Below are 21,427 nucleotides of genomic sequence, written 5' to 3' on the forward strand. Positions count from 1 at the left end.
AGAGACAGCCACTGAATAAGGTTCCATGTGTTTTCCCAAGTGCGATCTGATAGGTCTCCATGATGGAGGCTGTTAGTGAGTTTTGCTTCATTGTCTTTTACTTCCTAAGGCATATAAAAGATTGTGTTTGTTGCATCCATTTGAAACAAATAGTAATAATTAACATTTATATATCACTTTTTGCTTTTTAAGCACTGCTCAAACACTAATTACTCTTGGTTTAGTGTAAACTAATGTAATCCAACTCTGTTTTGCAATCTACGTGCATCTTTTGTCGACTGAGAGCTAGTTCAATTACTTCTAATCTTTGGTCTAGCTAGTCAGTAAAGGTGTGACTAAGAAGAGACATTTACATCTTCAATTGCTTTCTCCCCTCCTCAGCTCCTTTATTTGCTTTTTCTTTTTCTTCCCACAATGTCTTTTTGCTGAATATTCTTTAAGATGGATTCCTTAGCATGGCAGCAAAGCTTTTCTTCAGCAAAAGAGTGGGCCTTTCAACTCATTCTGTTAAATGTTATCAAACTTGTTCTTATAAGAAAGATTTAATAAGTCATTCTGTCTTGCCACAGAAAGTCAAATATAAGATATTTTCCTATGACAAACCAGAAGATTTATCACTTAGTCTCTAAACTAGTGATCTTAATACCAACAGTGCAGAATTCATTTTTCAGTTTGTACTTGGATAAACCCCTTAATCTCTTATCTAGCATTTTACCAACTGAAAGATGATTGAATTTCATTATTACTGGCACAGAATCCAAGAACTCCAGTAAACAGGCTTCTGATGTGCAAACAGGAGCTGGGATTTGTGTAGTCTGTGCCACTGACTTCCTGCATTATTTGGTCAGGTCACCTCCTTTCTGTTGGTCTGTCCTGCCTGTAAAATGGGAGAGATGAAAATGGACTTGAAGGCTAAATCAGTAAGAAATCTGAGTTTTTGCTGCGTGTTAAAAAAAAAAAAAAAAAAAAAAAAAAAAAAAAAAGAAAAATAAAAATAAACCCTACTGTTACTCTGTTAGATTTGGGCAAGTAGAAAAGCAGCATTTTGCAAGAATAGAATAAATGTAATGTTTGATTTTTTTACCTGAACTACAGTATCAGTTGTCATTACCTTAAGATCCCTCCTTAATGGACCTTTCAGTCAAGTGGCATTTATACATCTGGAAGAGTGTATTGATGTCTGTTTTGGAAGGTGATTGAATCACAGAATCATGAAAGATTTGGGTTTGAAAGGGACCTTAAAGATCATTTAATGAGCAGGGACACCTTTTGCTAAACCAGTTGCTCAAAGCCCCAACCTGGCCTTGGACACTGCCAGGGATGGGGCTGCCACAGCTTCTCTGGGCAGTCTGTGCCTGTGTAGCAGCACCCACACAGGGAAGAATTTCTTCCTTATAGTTAATCTAATCCTATCCTCTGTCTGTCCAAAGTCATTCCCCCTTGTCCTATCACTCCATGCCCTTGCAAATTGCCCTCTCTAGCTCTCTTGTAGCCCCTTCAGGCACTGGAAGGTGCTGTAAGGTCTCCCTAGAGCCTTTTCTCCGTATCCCTGCACATGCAGTGCTAAGATGCAGCCCAGCTATCAGGAGTAAGTCGTCTTGCATGTGATTAAAATCTCTTCCTAGAGGTGATACTCCTCCTTTTTATTCCAGTGAAGGGGCCCTTTGTTTCAGAAAAAAAACCCCAAACAACTTCTATTTCTAATTTACTATTTTTACCTCTCTCTTTTTTTCCCCATAGACATTTTACTTAAGAAAAATACACTTCCTACTGCATAAGCTTATTGTGCTGTTGAAAGTGAAGCTCTGGACACAGTAGGGGTTAGACTGATTAATCAATCCCTGGCATCTCTCAATGCACTCTGATTATCTCACAGAGAAATCCTAAAATGAATCAATTCATGAGCCCTTGCAGTATTTTTTTAGAGATAATTCATGTTTTAATAAACTTAGTTTGGAGTTCAACCCTTTAGGGAATTTTATCAGAACAAGAAAATAGGTTGGTTTCTCCCCCCACTAAAGGAAGGCAAGGAGAGATTACCCAGTACCACAGCATCCGTGACAAGCGCAGGGACATTTTTACATGTGATACTGCAGTAAGACAAGGACAGGTTGGCCTTGTGACTAATCCTGCAGGAGTTTCCTGGGTTGCTTATATGAATTCAAGTAACTGGATAAGATAGTTGCCCTTGCCTGTAGAAGAGGGATGGTAATACTTTTTTCCCTATTCTGAGTGTCCTGCCTCATTAGGTAAGAGCTTCCCCCTGCTGCAGGAAGCTTTTCATCTTATTGTTCTGCAGTGTCCATAGAATTAGTCTTAATAAATAGGCAGATACAAAATAAATCTATCCCTAGCAATACTTTTTGAGCATAGTTCTAAGTATATTCCTCCTAATTCAGTTGAGCTTATGGCATTCCCTGCTATTCAATGGCAGTAGTGAAAGGCAGTGCTGTCCAAAACTACTTTTCTATTTTCACAGTCAAGATAATGACAAAAAGGAGAAAAAATTCAGATCTTGGAAGTTTTATACTACAGGTCTCCTTGAATTCCACCTGTCATCCTGTGAGCTGCTCAAACCCCAGGCTGCATCTGAAAGGTGTAGAACAGAGGATGCTCTGAACTCTGTTTCAAACAGGAGGTGCACATCAACGTGATACCTTTGCTGAGGAATATGGATACAGGGTGGTGGCTGCAGGCAGAAAAGGCAGACATGCTTTCTTTACTAAAAGAGTCTCAGCCTCCATTCAGCTCTTTTCAGAAATAATGTGTAATAGCAAAAAGATACATCTGAGAGTGGGTATGAGTTCAAAGCCTCTTTTCTTATGGAAAAGGCTGATGGTTCATCAATAGTCCCATGAAAAAGACCATAAACAGTGACTCCAAATGAAAAAATTACTTGTTCACGCCACACACAGTGACATTGAGGCACTGCGCACAGGATGTGGTGAAGGCCAAAATTATTTAGAGTCAAATGCGATTAGGCAAACTCTCTGAGGACATACTCATGAGGGACTGTCACACCCAGTGTTCCTGCAGAGAAATTCGCTGAAGTGGATACAGGTGAATGATCAACCTTGATTCCTAAATTCACAACCACTTTCCCCTTTTTGTCTTCCAAATTGACTGCATCCAATCCATACAGGGGTAATAAAGATGGATAGTTTCCTTATTCAATTTGTTGACAGGAAAGTAGGGATACAGAGCTAGTGTATTTAGGCATGGGAATTCACTTACCTAATTGTAGAATAAAGAGGTTGGATGGCACAAGGTGTGCATGGGAATTGTCTTGGGATTGTTGCTACATTTTCATTTGAGTCACAATTTAATTACAAAGACGTCCTGTAGACCACAACAGAACACTGAGAATTAGACACAAAGCTTACCCAGGAGTGGCTGTAAAGCTTAACACCCTGAGTGAGTCCTGTTCCAGGCTTTTCTTGCTGTCTAAGAGATGAGACACTGGCACAGGGTGCCCAGGAGAATTGTAGGTGCCCCATCCCGTAAATGTTCATGGACAGGTTGGAAAGGGTTTTGAGTAACCTGGTCTAGTGAAATGTGGGGGCCTGAATATATGTATTGTTATGGAGAGAGTTCCTGTAAGATCTGTGTGGGTCCGAGTTACTCCAAACGAGCTACAGCTGCTGCCCAACTAAGGACTTCACAGCTGTAGCTCGTTTGGAGTAACTCGGACCCACACAGATCTTACAGGGACTCTCTCCATAACAATACATATATTCAGACCCCCACAGTGAAAGATGTCCCTGTCCATGGCAAGGAATTAAAAGCAGGTGATTCTTAAGGTCCCTTCCAAAACAAAGACATCTTATTTGTTGTCATGGAATCCATTCTACAGTTCTGTGACTAGAAATTATCTTATTTTTTTTTTTGTTTTGGGGTTTTTTGGTTTGTTTTTTGGTTGTTGGGGGTTTTTTGTTTGCTTGTTTGTTGGGGTTTTTTTTGAACAAACAAACCTGAGGCTATGTTTTTATTTTCCGGAAGAAAAAAGAAAAATTCTCCCAAACAGATTGAGAAAGGCTATGCCAAGGGCTTTCACCTAGGAGTCTTGAGACACATTCAGAAGTTTGTCCTGACGCAGATGAAGGACATAAATTATAGCTTCCTGTATCCCAGGTAAGAGCCCAAATTAGCAAAATGTGGGTAATGGAGAAAGAATGGGAATACTTTCAATGAATACCAGCATTTTATGTCACCAGTTCTTTGTCACTCTTGAGATTTGCTGATCATATACCCAAACTTTGAGTCTGACAAAGACAGTTAGGAAGAATTTGTAGGCTGATCATAAAAGAGTGTACGTGGTCAGGCTGTATCTTGCAGCATTTATTATTTAAATGCCATTATGCACTCTCTATTAAATTGAGGTTCTGAAGAAAACCCACTTCATCCAAGAATGGCTAATAGACTCATAATGAGAATTTCAGTGTAAAACTATGATTTTTTCCAAAGTAATTTCCATTTTGAAGTAAGCCAGAGTAGGGTTCTGATGGCTGCAACTGCAGACTGCTTATACTTGACAAAAATCATTCAAAAGAATTTTTAACTTCAAGCCCTAAAATCTTCCACTAGCACAAGTTAAATATTCCAGCCCATGACAGAAAACTTAGGGAGTTGCAAACCAGAAATAACTGAGATAATTGCATTCCAGCCTCCTCCATGTTTTCCCACCACTACTGTTTCAAACTTTCCTGGGCCTCCAGCTTAATGCAGTTTTAGATTTATTCATGAAAAGGTCACAAACCACATCTTTTGGACAAGGCATTACCAACTGTCTAGCAAGTCTCTTACCAGCAGAAGAAAGGCTTAGTGGTTGAGACCAGAAAAGGGAGGTTTTGTTACCTTCTTTGAGTACTGGATTGAAGCCAAGCAGTATTAATTCAACTCTTCATTCTCCTCCTCTCTCGTGCCTGCTTCTTTCCTAAGTCTTTGCCAAAAATGTGAGAGGATGTTATACCTATAGCTTAATTTATTTATTATAAAGATCTCTTGGGGTTTTAACCTCTGTTATAAATCTGAAGCTTAAGGTTTAATAAAAAACACAGGAATCCTTTATGGTATGGAAGAATCTCCCAGAAACATGGCAAATTGCATCACACTGTTTAAGCCACAGTAGTGTATTTGCTAAGATCAGATCATTGCTGACTCTGATCACCAGGCAATACCAATTTGATTTGAATAACCCCTGAGTACATGCTGAAGTATTTGCTGAATGCATCAGAAAGAACTTTCACCTCTACATTTATGCCAGCTTTGTGGTTTAGATGAGGTAGAATGGGAGGTAATATCTTAGACAATTTTTGATAAATAAAAATGACCAAATAAGATTGCTCAGGTTCAGTATTTTGTATAAAGAAGGCCAAGTTTTTCAAGGTCAGGTTGCATGGGGCTCTAAAGAACCTGAACTAGTGCATGGCATCCCTGCCTGTGGCAGTGAGGTTGGAACTAGATGATCTTTAAAGTTCCCTCCAGCCCAAGCCTTTCCTTGAGCCTGTGAAATCACAATAAGGAGACTTGAACAAGGCATTCCATCCTCATGGACATGGTAGGACTGTGAGAGTGGATTGCCTTCTTTCAAATATGATGAAAGAAGGTGATGACTTAATTTGGTGTAGGATATTAATAATCACTAACACAAAGTCATTTAATCATCTGAACTCGCAACTTCTTTGATTGCAGCTTAGTGGTCTTGAGTTGGAGCTAATTTCCCAAATAACATTGCTGGTTTGCCCCCAGTATCTGTTGGTGTCTTTGAGAAGGTTTATATAGAAGGTGAAAATCTGTCTCTCTTTTGACTCTGGGGTTTTCATCACTCACCATAGGATTTCATAGGTCAGATACAACTGCAATTGTCCATGCTCCACAGTCCTTCTGAACATGAAAGAGCATCTTGTTAATAATACCTGAGGTTCATGCTACTGTTCTCCAACAATGATTTCAGGCATGCATTGGCCACAGTTTTTAAAATTAATTATTCTACTATGCCTATGTGACTTGGTTCTCAAAAAAATGAAGGGCTCAGTACCAGACTCAGCCTTGGAGATGAAGTTGCTGCCCTGAGTTGTGTTGTTTTATTCTTGTACCGCCTTAAGCAATTCACTTTGACTTCCCGTGGCTCATCTCTTCCTCTTTAAAGTGTAAGTAAGGATACTTGCTCACTACTTACCAGCTTTAGGTCTTAGTTAATGATTCGATTTGTGCAGCCCAAAGGAGGGAATATAAAATTAAGCTTACTGCTCGGCATCCTATGGCTGTGCTCATTCTACAAGGGGCAGCAGCAATAAAAAATAGGGAAAAATATTGCCCTAAGCAGTGAAATGAGATTGAGTTCAAGAAGACAAAAAACATACCTTGACAAGTAAAATAATACCATTTTTGCATAGGCAGTTTTGCGGAGGAAAACAAATGAGAAGTGAAAGTAGTCCTTTTGCTTCCTTCAGCACAAAGGTGGAGGTGGAATCAACCCACCAGAGCTCATGCACACGTTTTCTTGCAGACAAGATATTTCACTCTTCCAGCTTTCTCACCATCCTGTTGCCATAACTATATGGGAAGTACATAAAGCTATCGGTACTGTTTAAACCCTCACATTTTGACAGAAAATTGGATGATATGACATGCTGCCTCCCAGAACAGGCACTGTCTATCACCTTGCTGCTAATCTCTGTGATTAGTGACCTGCAATGTAAGTCAGCTATCAAAGACCACCTGTCCTTTTTGCTGTAAGCACCACCCAGCATATCACTCTGTGGTGTCACACTCCCTTGTCTGGTTTTTGATTGATGCAAGTTTCTCTTTTGAGCAGTGACTCAGAAAATAAATCATACCCCTTGCCATTCATTGAGTGCGATTCTGCAGCACAAAGCCGGTGTGGTTAATCAAAGCTTCAAAGAGCAACAAAAACCAACAGAACTGAGAATGAGGAGGAGAGATATAAAGGATGAAACATCATAAAAAGGATTGTTTGGGAGCCAGCCAAAGCAAAAGCAAAATAAAAAGTGCTGCAAATAAGCATTATGTTTGCTGCACTACTGCACCAGAACCAGAATGCTGATTTTTTTACTCCACTCCCTGACATGTGTGCAGGGATGTGAGAAGGATCCCACACTCCTGAAAAATATAACTATATCAAGGAATCTGATTTTACAGGCTTTTACTTCTAAGTAACCCTTTCTGGGGTCAGTGGGATTTTTCTGAGTAGAGTAAGTAAAGACAGAAGGATGCTTCTGTTGTGAGCTGTACTCCAGATCAGTTTGTGATTCGGCTGGGATTGGATCTCCATACACAGAAGGCTGCCAAAAATACGAATGGCTACTGCAACTAATTGGCCTTAAAGTAGAATTTTTAAAAAGGAAAAAAAGGTGAAATTTTATATGTTATGCAGATAGCAGTATGATGAAAGAAACAAACAGAACTAGAAACACTGCATTATAGGACAAGAAAGTTCTTTCCAAATATAAATGATTCAGAGCAGAAGAGTTTTGTGTTTTTATAGAGGGAAAATGAACACAGAAATTGAAAGGTCCATATTAGAAAGCCTGATTTTTTACATCCAGTCCAGCAAGTTCATGGAAGCTTTTAAAATTATGAGGAGCAATCATGAGCTAAAGACGGAAAGAAACTGGTGGTTGAGTATGTAATTGAGACGAGTGTGATTCTTTGTGTTTGTCATGTGCCAGAGAAGTCAGGAAAAATGTGAGGTGTTGATGGCACTTCTACTTGTAGCAGAAGTAAAATCTAGACACAAGGAGTAGCAGAAAAAAAGAATAATCTACCACAGAAAAGCCATGAGGCAAACTCTCTGACAACAGAACTCCGTTGAAAGTAAGGTATCTAAACCATCTGGGAATTAGGCCATAAAACTGAGATGACAAGAACTGCATGTCCATGGAGAAGTGCTGGAAACTTACTTAAGTCAGGTAAATGCAACAGTTCAGTCTTTAAAAATAGCTTTAAAAAATCCTTCATTATGTTTTATGGAGGTAACCTTTCTATTTGGAAAGTCAACCCAAGTTGTGAGGGAGAGAGAAATAAAAAGCTGAGAGGAGTTAAATTTATAAAGACATGAATGAGTTGGGAATAGAAACACTGTTGCAGAGGAATGTGCATATGGATGGTGCAAATTTACAGGGCTATTTTTGATGAACTGTAGGAGAATTTTCAGTTTTTCAGCACCTTTCCTTACAAAAAGAAAACCCTTCATCTGGTGGGAATTCAGTCAATTTCCTCATGTTTTTTTGTCATTTCCTAAGTTGCAAGGTTACTAATGGTAATTACAGACCCTGTTTGTACCTTGTGGCTCTAGCAGTGCAAAAATATTTCCTTGGCACATGTTACTATCCTGCTAGAGGATTTTGAAATGACCAGCCCTAGGTAGGAATTGATACAATACTCGGGAGCAGACAGAAACCACCTTTCCTCATTTCTTTCTTAGAGAGTAACCACTTCTCACTCACATTCTGCTCTCTTCATCCTCCATAACAATAAACCACAATTTCAGTGTTCATTATAGCGGCTCACAATACGGACTTTGTGAAGGAGCCTGTTTAAGGGTGTTATATTCAAAAGTATAACAAACCTGCTCCTTCTAAGATTTTCAAACAGAGATGCTATAAAGGGGACAAACGGATTCAATAACAAGTGTAAAAAAAGTCACAATTTTTCAAGCCAAAAGAATCTTTTTTTTTAAAAGAAAGGGGAGATGACAGTGCACTGAAAGGCAATCAGATGCTCTATTTCTTTTATTTCTTTCCAGTGTGAAAGCACCAATATGTTTGATTAAAGGAAAAAAAAATCTCCTATTTGGTAGATCTCATACATGTTGCTATTGTTCTATAGCACAATGCAATCTCCTTCACTATTGCTTCTACATTCAGGCCTTAGTTTTGTACCCTTACTCTGCAATACATTTAACATGTCAGGTTTGGCCCGTGAGGAATCCCATTTGCCTTCACTGTAGTGCATTTACGTGAATGAATTTAAGTCAATGAGTTTGGTGGGTTTAAAAACATATTTGAAGTCAAAGTGGTGCTCAAGTCTCTGTGGATGACTTAGATAAAGCTTGTTAAAAACACTCCTCCTCCCCCCTCTCCCTTCCTAAGTGTTCAATAGTTTCTATGCATTTTTCTGACAAACAGAATGTATGAGCTTGGTCTGCCACCATCTCTGGAATACTGGAGAAAATTGATTTTTTTTTTTTGTTGTTATAGTAGTGCCTTAATTCCCAGGAAGAATGCTACAGAAGCCATACAAGGTGTTGGAATTGGGGTGTGTCATTGCAAAGTTGGTTTTGGAGGTGTTTTTTGGACTAAAACCGTTTAGCAGTTTTAACACAATCAGAATTCCAGAAATAGGAGAGACCCAAGAGTGCAACCCTGCTTCTTTGCCCAGCTACCAGTCTTCCTCATGGCCTTCCTGTCATTCTTGCTTCCTCCTTCAGTCTGTCATCGACTCCAATATTTTTGTAGTTTTGCTTGTGCCAGACAGCTTTTCAAGCAAGAGATTAATAATAAAATGTTGTCTTCAGGCTTCAGTATTACTATTATGATTTGTAAGTTATCTTAACCTGTGCTAGGAGTCTCCCATCCTTCACACATCCTTTGTTTAAAACTCCTCAGTTTCAAAACCCACAAATGCTACGTTACACCACATCCCTTTAAGCTGATCTACAAAGCTCACAGCGCATTCATCCTCAACTAGTGCACCATAGCTGTGAGAGGGCAGATGTAGATTTGGTATTAGGAAGAAATTCTTCCCTCTGAGGGTGGTGAAGCACTGGCACAGCTTGCCCTGAGAAGCTGTGGGTGCCCCATCCCTGGCAGTGTTTGAGGCCGGGCTGGATGAGGCTTTGAGCAACCTGGTCTATTGGAAGCTGTCGCTGTCCATGGCAGGGAGTTGGAATTAGAGGATCTTCAAGGTTCCTTTCAATCCAAACCATTCTAGGATTCTATGATTCTCTGAAATCCAGGACACAGCACCTGAAGCAAGTCTAGGATCTGAGTCAGGATGAGAAAGATTTGATTAGTACATCCAGGGTTTAGCTTTTCAAGAAAGAAATGCCAACAGAATGTGATTCAGTTCTTGCCATATATTTCCATATGTATTTAGTGTGAAAAATACCAGGAGCTGATAGGTTCTTTCTGAACCTTTTGCTTTCTGTTTTTAAATGCTGATGGTAAACAACAATATCCTGGGGTGGCATTTAGAGAATAAACTTCTGTTCTTTAGCAGTCAGGAGGATTCAGTTTCAGAGAAGCTCAGCGCATAATTACAGATTTTCCATGTTTGGTTTGTGTATTTTATCCTTATTTTTCCTCATAAACAAGTTCAGATACTAAAAAATATATTTTTCCATCTTGATGCAAGGCATTGCCTTTATATTTTCTGTTTTCTGTTGTATTTAATAAACTTGAAGTAAAAATACCATTTATTAGTTATTTTGACAAAAATACTTTTAATACATTTTATTTCTGATATCTGTTTTCTCTGTGTGCAGATATGTACACTTGTATTGCTGTGTTTATATATACATTGATTTTTCCACAGAAATAAATCCCAAGCCATGTTGTTACATGAAGCAGAACACTGTCATTTATTTACACTTTCTCAGCTCTGCTTAAGTTTTAATATATTTCCAGCTGAGTAAAGATGAGCCCTCTGAAAAGGAAGACATTTTTATGCAATTTCCATCCACATTTCACTCCTTCAGTCCTTCCTTTCTCCCTCTCCTTTCCCAATTGCCTTCTTATACCATCTCAGACTTTTGTTCATACATTCTAACCTCATGATCTGTGGAAACGTTTTTGAAACCACAGGACAGCATTTTTCCAAAGCCCTCCAGTTGCCCAAATAGAGACATTTCAGCATTACCTGGTTTCCCAGAGATTAGATGACTGATGAATACATGCCTCCTTGAGGTGTCTGAATCACTTCCTACAGAAAGAAGACACACAATATCACAATCAGTTTCAAATTCCCAAGTGGATGTCTAGTTCAGACAGATGCAGGTTGGTGCATATATGTATCCTGTTAGCAGTGGCAATTATTAAATGAATCACACATAATTGAGACTTTCTTTTTATTGGTAATTGTTCTAAGAGGGTTTTTCTGGAATCCATTAAGTAACATCCCTTTTTTTCAGTGTAAGAATGTATAAAGAAGGCAAACTCTAGCCATTGAGTGCCCAAAGGCATGACATTTTTGAATTCTCTCTTTCAGGTTATTCTAATCTGACCGCCACACAGACGTCATTATTTTAATGTTGAATACTCAGACAAGGGTGCCATGGATGTAAAGGAAAGGAAGCCGTATCGATCTCTGACTCGGCGCCGTGACACTGAGCGCCGCTACACCAGCTCTTCAGCCGAGAGTGAGGACAGCAAGGCACCCCAGAAGTCCTACAGCTCCAGCGAGACCCTGAAGGCTTATGATCAGGACTCCAGGCTGACTTACAGCAATCGGGTCAAAGACATGGTGCACCAGGAGGCTGATGAATTCTGCCGAGCAGGTGGGTGCTTTTCAGCTGATGCAGCTGTAAGCAGCATGGGGGAATCAGCTGAGAGCCAGAGTTGAGTGGGAAGCTGCCTTTGAAAGACTCTGAGGCCAAAAGCATGATGTAAGAGAGAGACTTAAAGAGAGTGGCAGAGATCACCTTCCCTGTATTGCACAAGACACTGTGCAGCCCAGTGTCCTTAAGTGGCATACTCATATCCCATGTGCATGAGCACTTACTAAGACACATTCTCTATGACTTAGTCTTTCTGTCTGCAGCAGCACTTTGCCACTTCCCACCATGAGACTAGAACCCCGTGGGGGCATGCTGCACAGTACTGACGTGGCATGGAATGTTCCTGCCTGCTCAGGAGAACTTTCACTGTGTCACATGTCTGCTTGGTCATGAAGGAAGTCAACAAGGATGCTGAGGCAGAAGGCAACAAGTGGAGAGTGTCACTGTCCACACTGTCCATCTGGTCTACAGCAAAACCCAAGAACCCTGGAAGAAAGGAGACAAATGGGTTCCAGGTGGAATGACCCCTCTTGGCATTATACACAGTCTGCAGGCTTTAGGTTTGCCTTGGGGACATACTGCAATGTTAAAGAGTAAGGAACGTCTTTAGGACTTAGAGGAGCACATTTAGTGGATCTGAGTCCTGGTATCTGAAGGTGAAGATGTGGAGTTTCAAGAGTCACCACAGACTCCACAGTTCTAACAGAGATTTCAGATACCCTGAAGTCAGTACAGTTACCATTTTCACTGCTGTTATTGCCTGTATGAGAAAGATTTCTGTCCCCTACTATAAGACTCATCTTCATTTTTCTGTAGAGATGTAGTTCAGGTTCCAGCCAGGACTTCACATAAATTGTTTGTAGAAGTCCATCAAGAAAAGCATAAAATGGTAAAGTGAGTCAAATAGAGTAGGCAGCATTCCAGAAAATGGACATAAACTAGCCTAATCAGAGTACTCTGAGCACATCCTCTGCAATTTGGAGAAGCTGATTCCCCAAAAGGAATACATATAATTACACTCATTAAACTTGGGGGCTGCTTGATTTTTCCTTAAAAATCATGCACTTGTGGTTTTGGTGCAAGACTCCTCTTCAAGGCACCCACAAGCAAAATGATTTGCTGAAGTATCTTCATGCATATGGCTTTGGTGTTTGAGTTTCAGAATAGCTGCAATAGGCAATAATCAACAAAAGGGCCAATAGTTGATCTAAGTAACATTGTGACATCATGAAAGCAGTTTCCCTCTTAGCAACTCTGAAGTACTTCATCCCCTCTAAGGAATGTATAACATTATAAAGAAAAGGAAACTTTTTAGGTCATTGCATTTGCCTATTTGATACAATATATTCACCATGCAGTATAGATGTGAATTAGTCCAGGTCAGCGGTTTTCAACTTGGAGGTTCATGAGGCCATGCAGATCTATGGACTTCTCCTAAGAAGTCCACAAAAGATTACTTTTCCTGAAAATCCAGTCTGTTGGCAGGGAGTGTAATTTTTCTGTACACAGGCTCATGCTTCCCTGGGAAAATTTTGAAGGTACTGAGAAATAGTAAAAATGACTGGTCAAAGTAGCTGAAATTCATTGAAAAGTTAAGATTAACCATGTCAGAGCACCAGTTCTGTCTCTGGTATAACTCTCACAAATGGCTACACTTAAAGCTTTCTCTCAGTTTATCCTGAGGGTCCCAGAACTGGCCTGAGGAGTGTTAACAATTATTCCAGACTTTCTGTGCCACATTTTTCACTGGCAGTAAGCCATGAATGGACCTCTCTTTGTGATGCTGCTTGGCTTGAGGCCAACTGAAACCAAGCCTTATTAGCCTGCTTGACATCAACAAGGCAAAGTGAATTTCTCTCCTGCACTGGTTTGGAAGGCAGAGGAGGGAAACATTTCAAATTGACCAAATAAATTCAGTAAATAAACAAGTCAGCATTTAAATGGTTTTAGCTAGAGTGAGTGTCAGCAAATGTGCAAGTCAGCACAGGAGAAAATAGACCAGATCTGAATTAAAAAGTCTTGGATATTTATTATCCTCCTTTTATTGACTTGAGTTCTTCCAGCTTAAAAGGCAACAGTGAGCATAGAATATGAAAATCAATGCATCTGCTGCTGTTTATTGCAAATAAATTTGATTTTGAGTTAATTGTAGCAGTCATTTTTCATAATTTATGAGCTGCTGTTGCTGGAGAACATCAGTCATGTTGCACATTGATGTGTCTGATGATGCTGAGTGTGGCTTCTTTCAGGCAAAGGTGGAACATGACATCAGAGACTCAAACACGTAAGGAAAACCAAAAGATGTATTTCAATACTCCACAGGGGATGGTTTAGAAAACCATGGCCTTAAACATAAGTTGAAACTAGAAGAGAAGAGCAAGGTCTCTGGGGAGATACAGCTTCCTAGCATTTATAACTTAGATCGGGTTTCTTTGCTTCCTTATGCCATGAGAATGTAGAAGACAATCTCTCAAACCACTTTGTAATTATGTTAAATTATTACTTTGCCACAAGCTTGCATTGGGCTTCCCAAGCAAGGGTCAGGCAGAGGTGTGAGCCCCATGCAACCTTTTCTGTCCACTCTGTCTGAAAGCATAATCTTGTTTGGTCAATTAAAAAGGTGTGAAGTTCATGAATCCTTTATGCAGTTGGAGTGTTGTCAGCTGCAGATCCATAACCAGCTGAATCTGCATTTTCTCCTGCAATCAAACAGCTCATTCTCTGAGCTATACATGAAAATGTTGTCCAGTCTCACTATTCACCTTGCATTCAGATATCTTTTCTCTGTTCACTGTGAGCTATAAAGTCAACTGAAAAAATGAAACGAAAACATGTAGTAAAATAGCATTTACTTTTGGCCACGTGTCATCTGATGCACGTGTGCTCTAATATGAGAGACCTTCCCCAATCATCAGGGTTCAAGGACAAGCTAGCGTGTTTCCACAAATATGAAACCATACTCTGGAAAAGTAGAAAACTGACTGTTTCTGTTGGATACACATTTTCTACCCTATGATATTTGACCTCAACAAACAGAAATGTGAGAAAAACCACACAATTATGGGTCTTGAGAAAGGAGAAAATGATAATTCAGCTTTGGATACAACTTTGAGATCCAGACTTGATGAACAGATTTTAATAATGAGTAGTTATGAACTTCAGTGTTCAAAGGAAGGTTAGTGCCTGGAGATTGTGCATTCAGATTTATCTTGTTGAAATATGCCTGAGCTGCAAACTGCTCAGTTCTTTAATCCATCCAAAGCATAGTATAACAGAAGCAGGGGTTCATTGAGCTGTATAAATGCACTGTGCAGCTAAAGGCACTCGTGACTGGCCAAAATATTTTCAAGATATTCAGGGTTGAAAAATAAATGCATGCCTTAATAAATAAATGTGGATTAAAATTGCTCTCCCCAGCTTCTTGTGGAACTTCCCAAAGTGTGCTAATATTTGAAACCTTATTCACATCCATTCAGTCTGATTTTGAAGCTCTGCAGGTAACTAGATATGGAGTCGAGGGTCACTTTTCAGGTCATATTTTTAGTCAGCTAAACAATTGCATCTATTTGTGGCCGAATAACCTCTATCAGAATGAATAGCTAAATGTGAGTCAAGGTGTGAGTGGTCAGCACAGGGAAAGTGAAATCACCAAAGGAAATTTAAATCCCCGATATGTAATTTCAGAGTTTTCAATGAGCAGAACTCACTCAAATTGCCTATTGTAGGAAAGTTGTCAGGTGTACGGTAGGACTTTTGATCATTGCACGCCTCATTTTGCTTTTCTCACAAGAAGATTACTTTTTGCCTCTCCTAAAGTATTGCACCATTTCTACATCTGTTTTTGGTTTCAGACTTGATGATTTCATTGAACATGCCCTGCGTTTTTGTCAGGTTCCAGAAGCAGGAATCCAGCCACTTTTTAGTCCTGGCATGTTTGAAAAGAGGTTGTCGTGAGGTGAGGACTGGTGTCTTCTCCCAAGTAACAAGTAATAGGACAATAGGAAATGGTGTCGAGTGACACTACGGCAGGTTGAGATTGGATATTATGAAAAATTTCTTCAGTGGAAGAGTGGCCAAGTATTGGAACAGGCTGCCTACACAAGTAGAGGAATCACCCGTCTCTGGAATTGTTATAAAAAAAAGTGTAGATGAGATGCTTAGGGACATTGTCTCGTGGTGGACTTGGACTTAATGGTTGGACTCGATAATCTTAAAACCTTAATGATTCTATGATTCTGTGGTCTCTTGGTCTCGTTCAGAGCAAGACCATAGAAGAAGGGTATCTTTGGTATAATGTTGCTGTGAGTTACTGTCACGCTGCTGTGTCCCACATGAAGGTAGAAGATGAGCACTTCAGCTCTTGACTTGTGCTACATGGCACTGTGCTGTATTAAAGAATAACCCAGCTGATGTGTTTTTCTCACAGGAGCCAACTTCTCTTTACGAGAGCTGGGACTTGAAGATGTGACACCGACACACGGGGCTTTGTACCGGACCGACATTGGGCTGCCTCACTGTGGCTACTCCCTCAGCGCCGGCTCGGATGCGGACACGGAGGCAGATGTGGTCATGTCACCTGAGCACCCAGTGAGGATCTGGGGACGCAACACCAAGTCCGGGCGCAGCTCCTGCTTGTCAAGCCGGGCCAACTCCAACCTCACCCTCACCGACACAGAGCATGAGAATACTGAAACAGGTAAGTGGTGACAGTGCATGCGAGTGTCAGCCCCGAGCTCTATAAGGAATGTCTCTTCCTACTACTCCACCTTAATCTTCCTTAGGTTTAGTGATGAGGTTTTTTATCAGACTCCATGAAAACACTCTTCTAACAGCCCCAGTCGTGGCCTTTTTACTGTCCTACAGAGTCTTTGTTAATGAACTGCTGGAGAAGCTCCTACTTATTTATCACTGCGACAGAGATCATTAAATAGCTGTAATACTCTCCCTGCTTTTTGCAGCAACCTTTAAGAGGGAAGGCATTTAAATCTCCCCTCCTCTGGCCAATGCTACTCTTATCTTTGCTCAGATTTTCTGGGCAGATAATTTTCTTCTCTTCCTTGCTGGTTCCTTGACAGGGGCCGCTTCATTTATGTAAATTGGCTGACTGGTCTCTGAAGGAAAACGATGGTGAAATATTTTTAGAAGCCTTTTTCTTTGTGTGAAATAAAAGCTGAAGGTCACAGATTTTTTTATCTCTGTAACTTTGTGTCCCCAGCTGCAGGGATTCCTGCGTGCCTTTTGTAGGTCTGGGAACCTTTTGGTCAGCAGTTCTGCCAAGCAGTGTAGGAGAAGGAGAGGGGACTTTGATTCAATTGCAACTTGACCCAGGAGTTCATCCAGTCCTATGTGCCTTTGCACCTTTAATTCAATTATAGCACAGCCTGCTTCTTGATATAGCTGCTGCGTGCAAGTCATTGGGCACTTGTGCTCGGCGCAGAAAGCTCATGTGAAATGACTGTATCACTTGTTCTTTTCATGCTTTCTGCCACGGTACTGTAGTGACAAATGATGATAAGTTTTCCTCTGGAAGCCATGACAGTGAGACATACACCACCCACATGATTTTATGTTTAACTCCAACAAAATTACAGTTGAAGCTTATTACAGAGATAATGATATATTAGGCAGAGTTCAAAGATAAATGGTCTTCTGTTCAAAGGATGTACAGAAGAATCTTTTTTAATTATCTTTATCATACTTTTTAAAAGATTCATAGTGTAGTGTCTTACAAGCAGACACATAGTGGCAGGTTGCATTGTTTTCCTTCTGATCCTTGTGTTTTGATGAAAAATCAGAGGGATGATCACGGTCAATTACAGTTTTGCACATTCACAAGAAATTGCTAGAAAACAGCCAAAAGCAAGCGCCTTGCACTGCCATCCCATTCTCCTCTATCCAAGCTTTTTTTTGTGCTTTCCATGTGATGTATGAGCAGCTGCAATCCTATCCCATACGTTTTTTCTTTCCATGCCTACTAAGAAAAGCAGTATACAGAATTCTAGGTTGGTCCCCCCCCCAGCCCCCCCCTTTGGTCTTAACAGAGAAGAATTGCATTATCTGTTGGAGTCTTTTTCCCTGCTCTCTACACCTGCAAATGCAACTTTGTACCTACAGATCACTTTCAAATGAAATTATACTAGAAACAGCCCAGTAGCAACTTCACGTGCCTTGAAAGGCTTTACTGAAAGTAATCACAGAGGGAGAAGGACTCATGTCAGGTTGGAGACAGCCTTCAATTCCTCTTTCCTTAACTTTAATGGCATGCTAACCATTTGTTGAACCATCACTTCATAGCAGCTAGAAAAAGAGAACTGAGAGGTGGAGAACACACAATGCTGTATAAAAGTAAGAGTTTCCTTGGAGCCTAGGCATTTGCAGTCTTAGATGTTGGGTGTTTTGAATGACAAAGGCTGTATCATACTGAAATCAAAAGTCTGTGTAGCACAAATAAAACATAGATTTCTGTGGTGTCCAGTATGTAATAGTATTGTTCATACTGACAAAAAAGAGGTGGTGGAGATTAAAGGAAAACATTAAGATCCAAACTGTGCTGGTGATGAGCTTCATCTGATGCTTAGACTTTCCTGGGAAGATGTCATAGACATCAGACCATGTTCAGGTCAGAAAAACTGGTCCAGAACTGAGAAAAAGTTCACTTTAATATAGGGACTGTGGTTGAATTGGTAATACAAACATATGCAAACAAATGTTGCAAGGTAGAAAGAAAAGAAGGTTAGGGAAAAGTCTTTGAAGTAGGCAGAATCTGAGCATTTTCCTTTGTAATTGCTTGGCACAGATAAAGGCATGAGAAATCTTTGTGCACAAACTCCTCACAGCCTGAGACCTACTGTAGCAGCAAATGAAGCCTGAGATCCTCTCAGAAGCTTTTTCTGCTGAACATAAAGGCGTTTCCTCCCTCCTCACTGCACATAAGTAGTGTTTCTCTGGGCTGCTAGCTATCACACATGCTATTTTGAGAAATCCCAGATTTATAGAAGAAACATTTTCAAGAAGACATGAAATTTTGCTAATGGCAATGTAAAGTAACATAATGCTATGACTCAGTTTACAGGATGCCTTTATGAGCCAATATTAATTGTTGACAGTATTGATAGAAGTTATAGCCTTTAGCGGAAGTCAATATGGACTTTATGAACCTGCCATCAATAGAAGAGTTTATGGTACTCATTAAACCAACTTCTCCAATGAAGGTCAAAGTCAGCAGTTTTTATGCTGTTTATTATTTATCTAAAATAAATAATCAGAATTTCCTTCTGATGCTTGTAAATCCAAAGTTGTCAAAGCATGATTCTGCCAAAACATTTATTGTGTTCCTAGAAAAGGAGAGGAGTCACTCCCTTGAAAAGTAGGTTTGTTTTTATTTCGGGAGTGGTGATGCCTTAAAGGAACAGATATGCTGCTCAGAAAGGACAGTCACAGTCTGTCCCTGTCCTTAAGGAAGTCTATGAAGTGCTCTGGTTTCATGGCGTATTGTAGTCCATAGATCGCTTAAACAGGGAGCTGGCATGGAAAGCCATCCGTAGCTTTATCTAAACTGTTATGAGGTTTCCACAGAATCCCAGAGGTGTTTGGGTTGGAAGGAACCTTAAAAACCATCTAGTTCCAAGCCTCTGTCCTGAGTGCCAAGGGTCACCTTCATTAGGTTGAATGCTTCTAGGAGGCCAAATGCTTTTAATAAGCTGAGAGTTTATTTTCACTAAAGAGCTGAGTTATAACTCTAGCATTGCCCTGAGCTCACATCCTGCCCACTCAAACAGCCTTGATGGCTTCCCCTCCAGTGGGCAGTGCATTTCACTTGACCTGGACAGTCACTTTGCACAGTGAGGGGACAGAGGCACAGCTCATGTTACTGCATCTTGCCTGGGGACAGCGCCATCATTCTGTATTGCTGATGTAGCAGGCACTTTTTATGCCTCAAGGGGTTTTCTGCAGCATGATCATGATCTGAACTGGAACTGTGAACTCCCATTAACAGTTCAGAACTAAGCACAAAGGGCGTCTGGTTCCTGGAAGTCTAGGAGATTCTAGGAGAACTTCTTTCCTATAGTAGATTGCACTATTTCTCAGCAAGACTGATTCGAGCAAAAGAAGTTCCTGAAGTGGTCATTTGGAGTGAAGCCTGGAGTTTCCTGGCGGTACCTTAGCTAACCCCGAACAGGATTTGTACTGAGCCAACAATTGTTTACCATAGAGAAGAGCACATTGAAGAAAAACGAGGTAATAGTCTTCCAGAAATTGCCTTATTTTTCAGCAATTTAGTCACATAAAAAAAAAAAAAAGCAACCCAAAAAACTTCTAATCATAAGAAAATCATTATAAAAATAGAGTACCACAGGATAATTTAAACTGAAAGGCATTGCTGAAAGTCTCTGGTCCCTCTCCTGCTTAAAGCAGGGCTAAGTTGGAAGTCAGGTTGGGTGACTCAGGGCCTTTTTCAGTTGCGATTTGAGAATTTGAGTATCTATCAGAATGGAGAGGCCACAGCTTCTATATCCTGGCTCTGGAGGTGACCACATTTGCTGTGAACAGCTCTTTTTCTAAGAGCTGGTATGGATTTCAACTGCAACTCATGTCCATTGCTCCCACTGAGCACCTCCAAGAACGGTCTGACTCCATCTTCTGAACATCACCCATTGAAAAAAACAGTTGAAAGACAACATCTAGAGTCTCCTCTCCTCATAAACAGTTGGAAGGCAGTTTGGCACTGGAAGAGATCAGAGTAGTCTGAGGACTTCCAGTGCTTAAAGCTTTTAAGTGTAAACTAGACAAAGATCTGCTGAGAAAGGTCTAAACTAGATGCTGTCTAGTGTGGGTTTCTGTGTGGTTCTCTCAAGCATCCCTCTTTTTCCAGTTTCAATTCTTGCAGCTCTGCTGCGCCTTTTTCCTCTGGGGCTATGCAGGACTATTCAGGCTGGGCTTTTGTACTGTCTAGGGGACTTCTAACATGTGGACAGGGACAGTGTTTGTGTGCAAGCATCCAGGAACTGGGCTGTGTCTATTTCCTTTGGATCTGTAATAGAGATCTTAATCCAGATCCACCCAAAGTATTATGAATCATGTTGGTAACCCCTGGACAGATTTGAACTTGAGAGATAGGCAGAAAATGCATAGATATTCCAATATGAAACCCCTACCCACAAAAAAAAACCTGAAAAAAACAACCAACCAAACAAACAAAACCCCACAAAAAAAAAAGAAAAAACAATTAAAAAAGCAAAACAAAAAACCACCACCAACAACAAAACCAAACCACTTTTTTCTCTACCTTCAGTAGATAATGAATCACCTTCACCTAATCACCTTCAGTGATAATGAACTTAATGGTTTACTCAGTACAATCATTACAGGGTTACCGTACACCTGGATCAACAGCATTTTTAAAATTGGTCTTTGTGAAAGTGGAGTTGCAGCCCTTGAAAAACAAACAAACAAGCAAGCAAGCAAACAAACAGTACAGCACAATTTTCAGGTATTCCAAAGAAGCCATTCCAAACTATTCCAAACTAAGGATTTACTTTAGTTGTAATCTGGGCTCAGCGTTCATATCCACCAAGGCAAGTAGTTGGTTAAATATGAGAAGAAACAAGAGACAGGAAGCAGATTTTTTCATTAGCAGGACAAATCAGGCTTGATTAATGCTATGAGGAGTGGCTTGATGTTTCTCTTTGCCATCATCTCTTCCTTGGAAGAATGTGGGCAGTATCAAATGGCCAGAAGGATCTCACAGACAGGATGATTAGCATCAGATGGCTCAAGACAGTTCAGCTGAGTTGAAGAGGTTCAACTGTGATCTATCATGTAAAGAAATTCTTGCAGCAGAAGTGTAGCTGAAGTGTGACTTCACCACACTGAAAGATGAGTGGATATGAACTAAAATTTCAGATCTAA

The 21,427-nt window shown here is 40.3% G+C and overlaps 1 protein-coding gene across 12 annotated transcripts in view; it reads left to right on the forward strand.

Annotated features, from left to right (window-relative positions):
* Positions 1-21,427, forward strand: part of TENM4 (teneurin transmembrane protein 4) — a 1,542,144-nt gene that overhangs the window by 1,192,013 nt on the left and 328,704 nt on the right. For 11 of the 12 annotated variants that reach the window (XM_064720073.1, XM_064720105.1, XM_064720113.1 and 8 more), the window contains 2 exons: positions 11,230-11,518; positions 15,945-16,214. In XM_064720073.1, coding sequence (XP_064576143.1) covers positions 11,296-11,518; positions 15,945-16,214 — 493 coding nt within the window. In that variant the 5' untranslated portion in view covers positions 11,230-11,295. Of the gene's footprint in view, positions 1-3,998; positions 4,132-11,229; positions 11,519-15,944; positions 16,215-21,427 lie in introns of those variants that run through there. The other variant, XM_064720097.1, reaches the window with a different exon arrangement.

The sequence above is a fragment of the Zonotrichia leucophrys genome, chromosome 1 (assembly GCF_028769735.1).
Source record: "Zonotrichia leucophrys gambelii isolate GWCS_2022_RI chromosome 1, RI_Zleu_2.0, whole genome shotgun sequence".
Lineage (NCBI taxonomy): Eukaryota > Metazoa > Chordata > Aves > Passeriformes > Passerellidae > Zonotrichia > Zonotrichia leucophrys.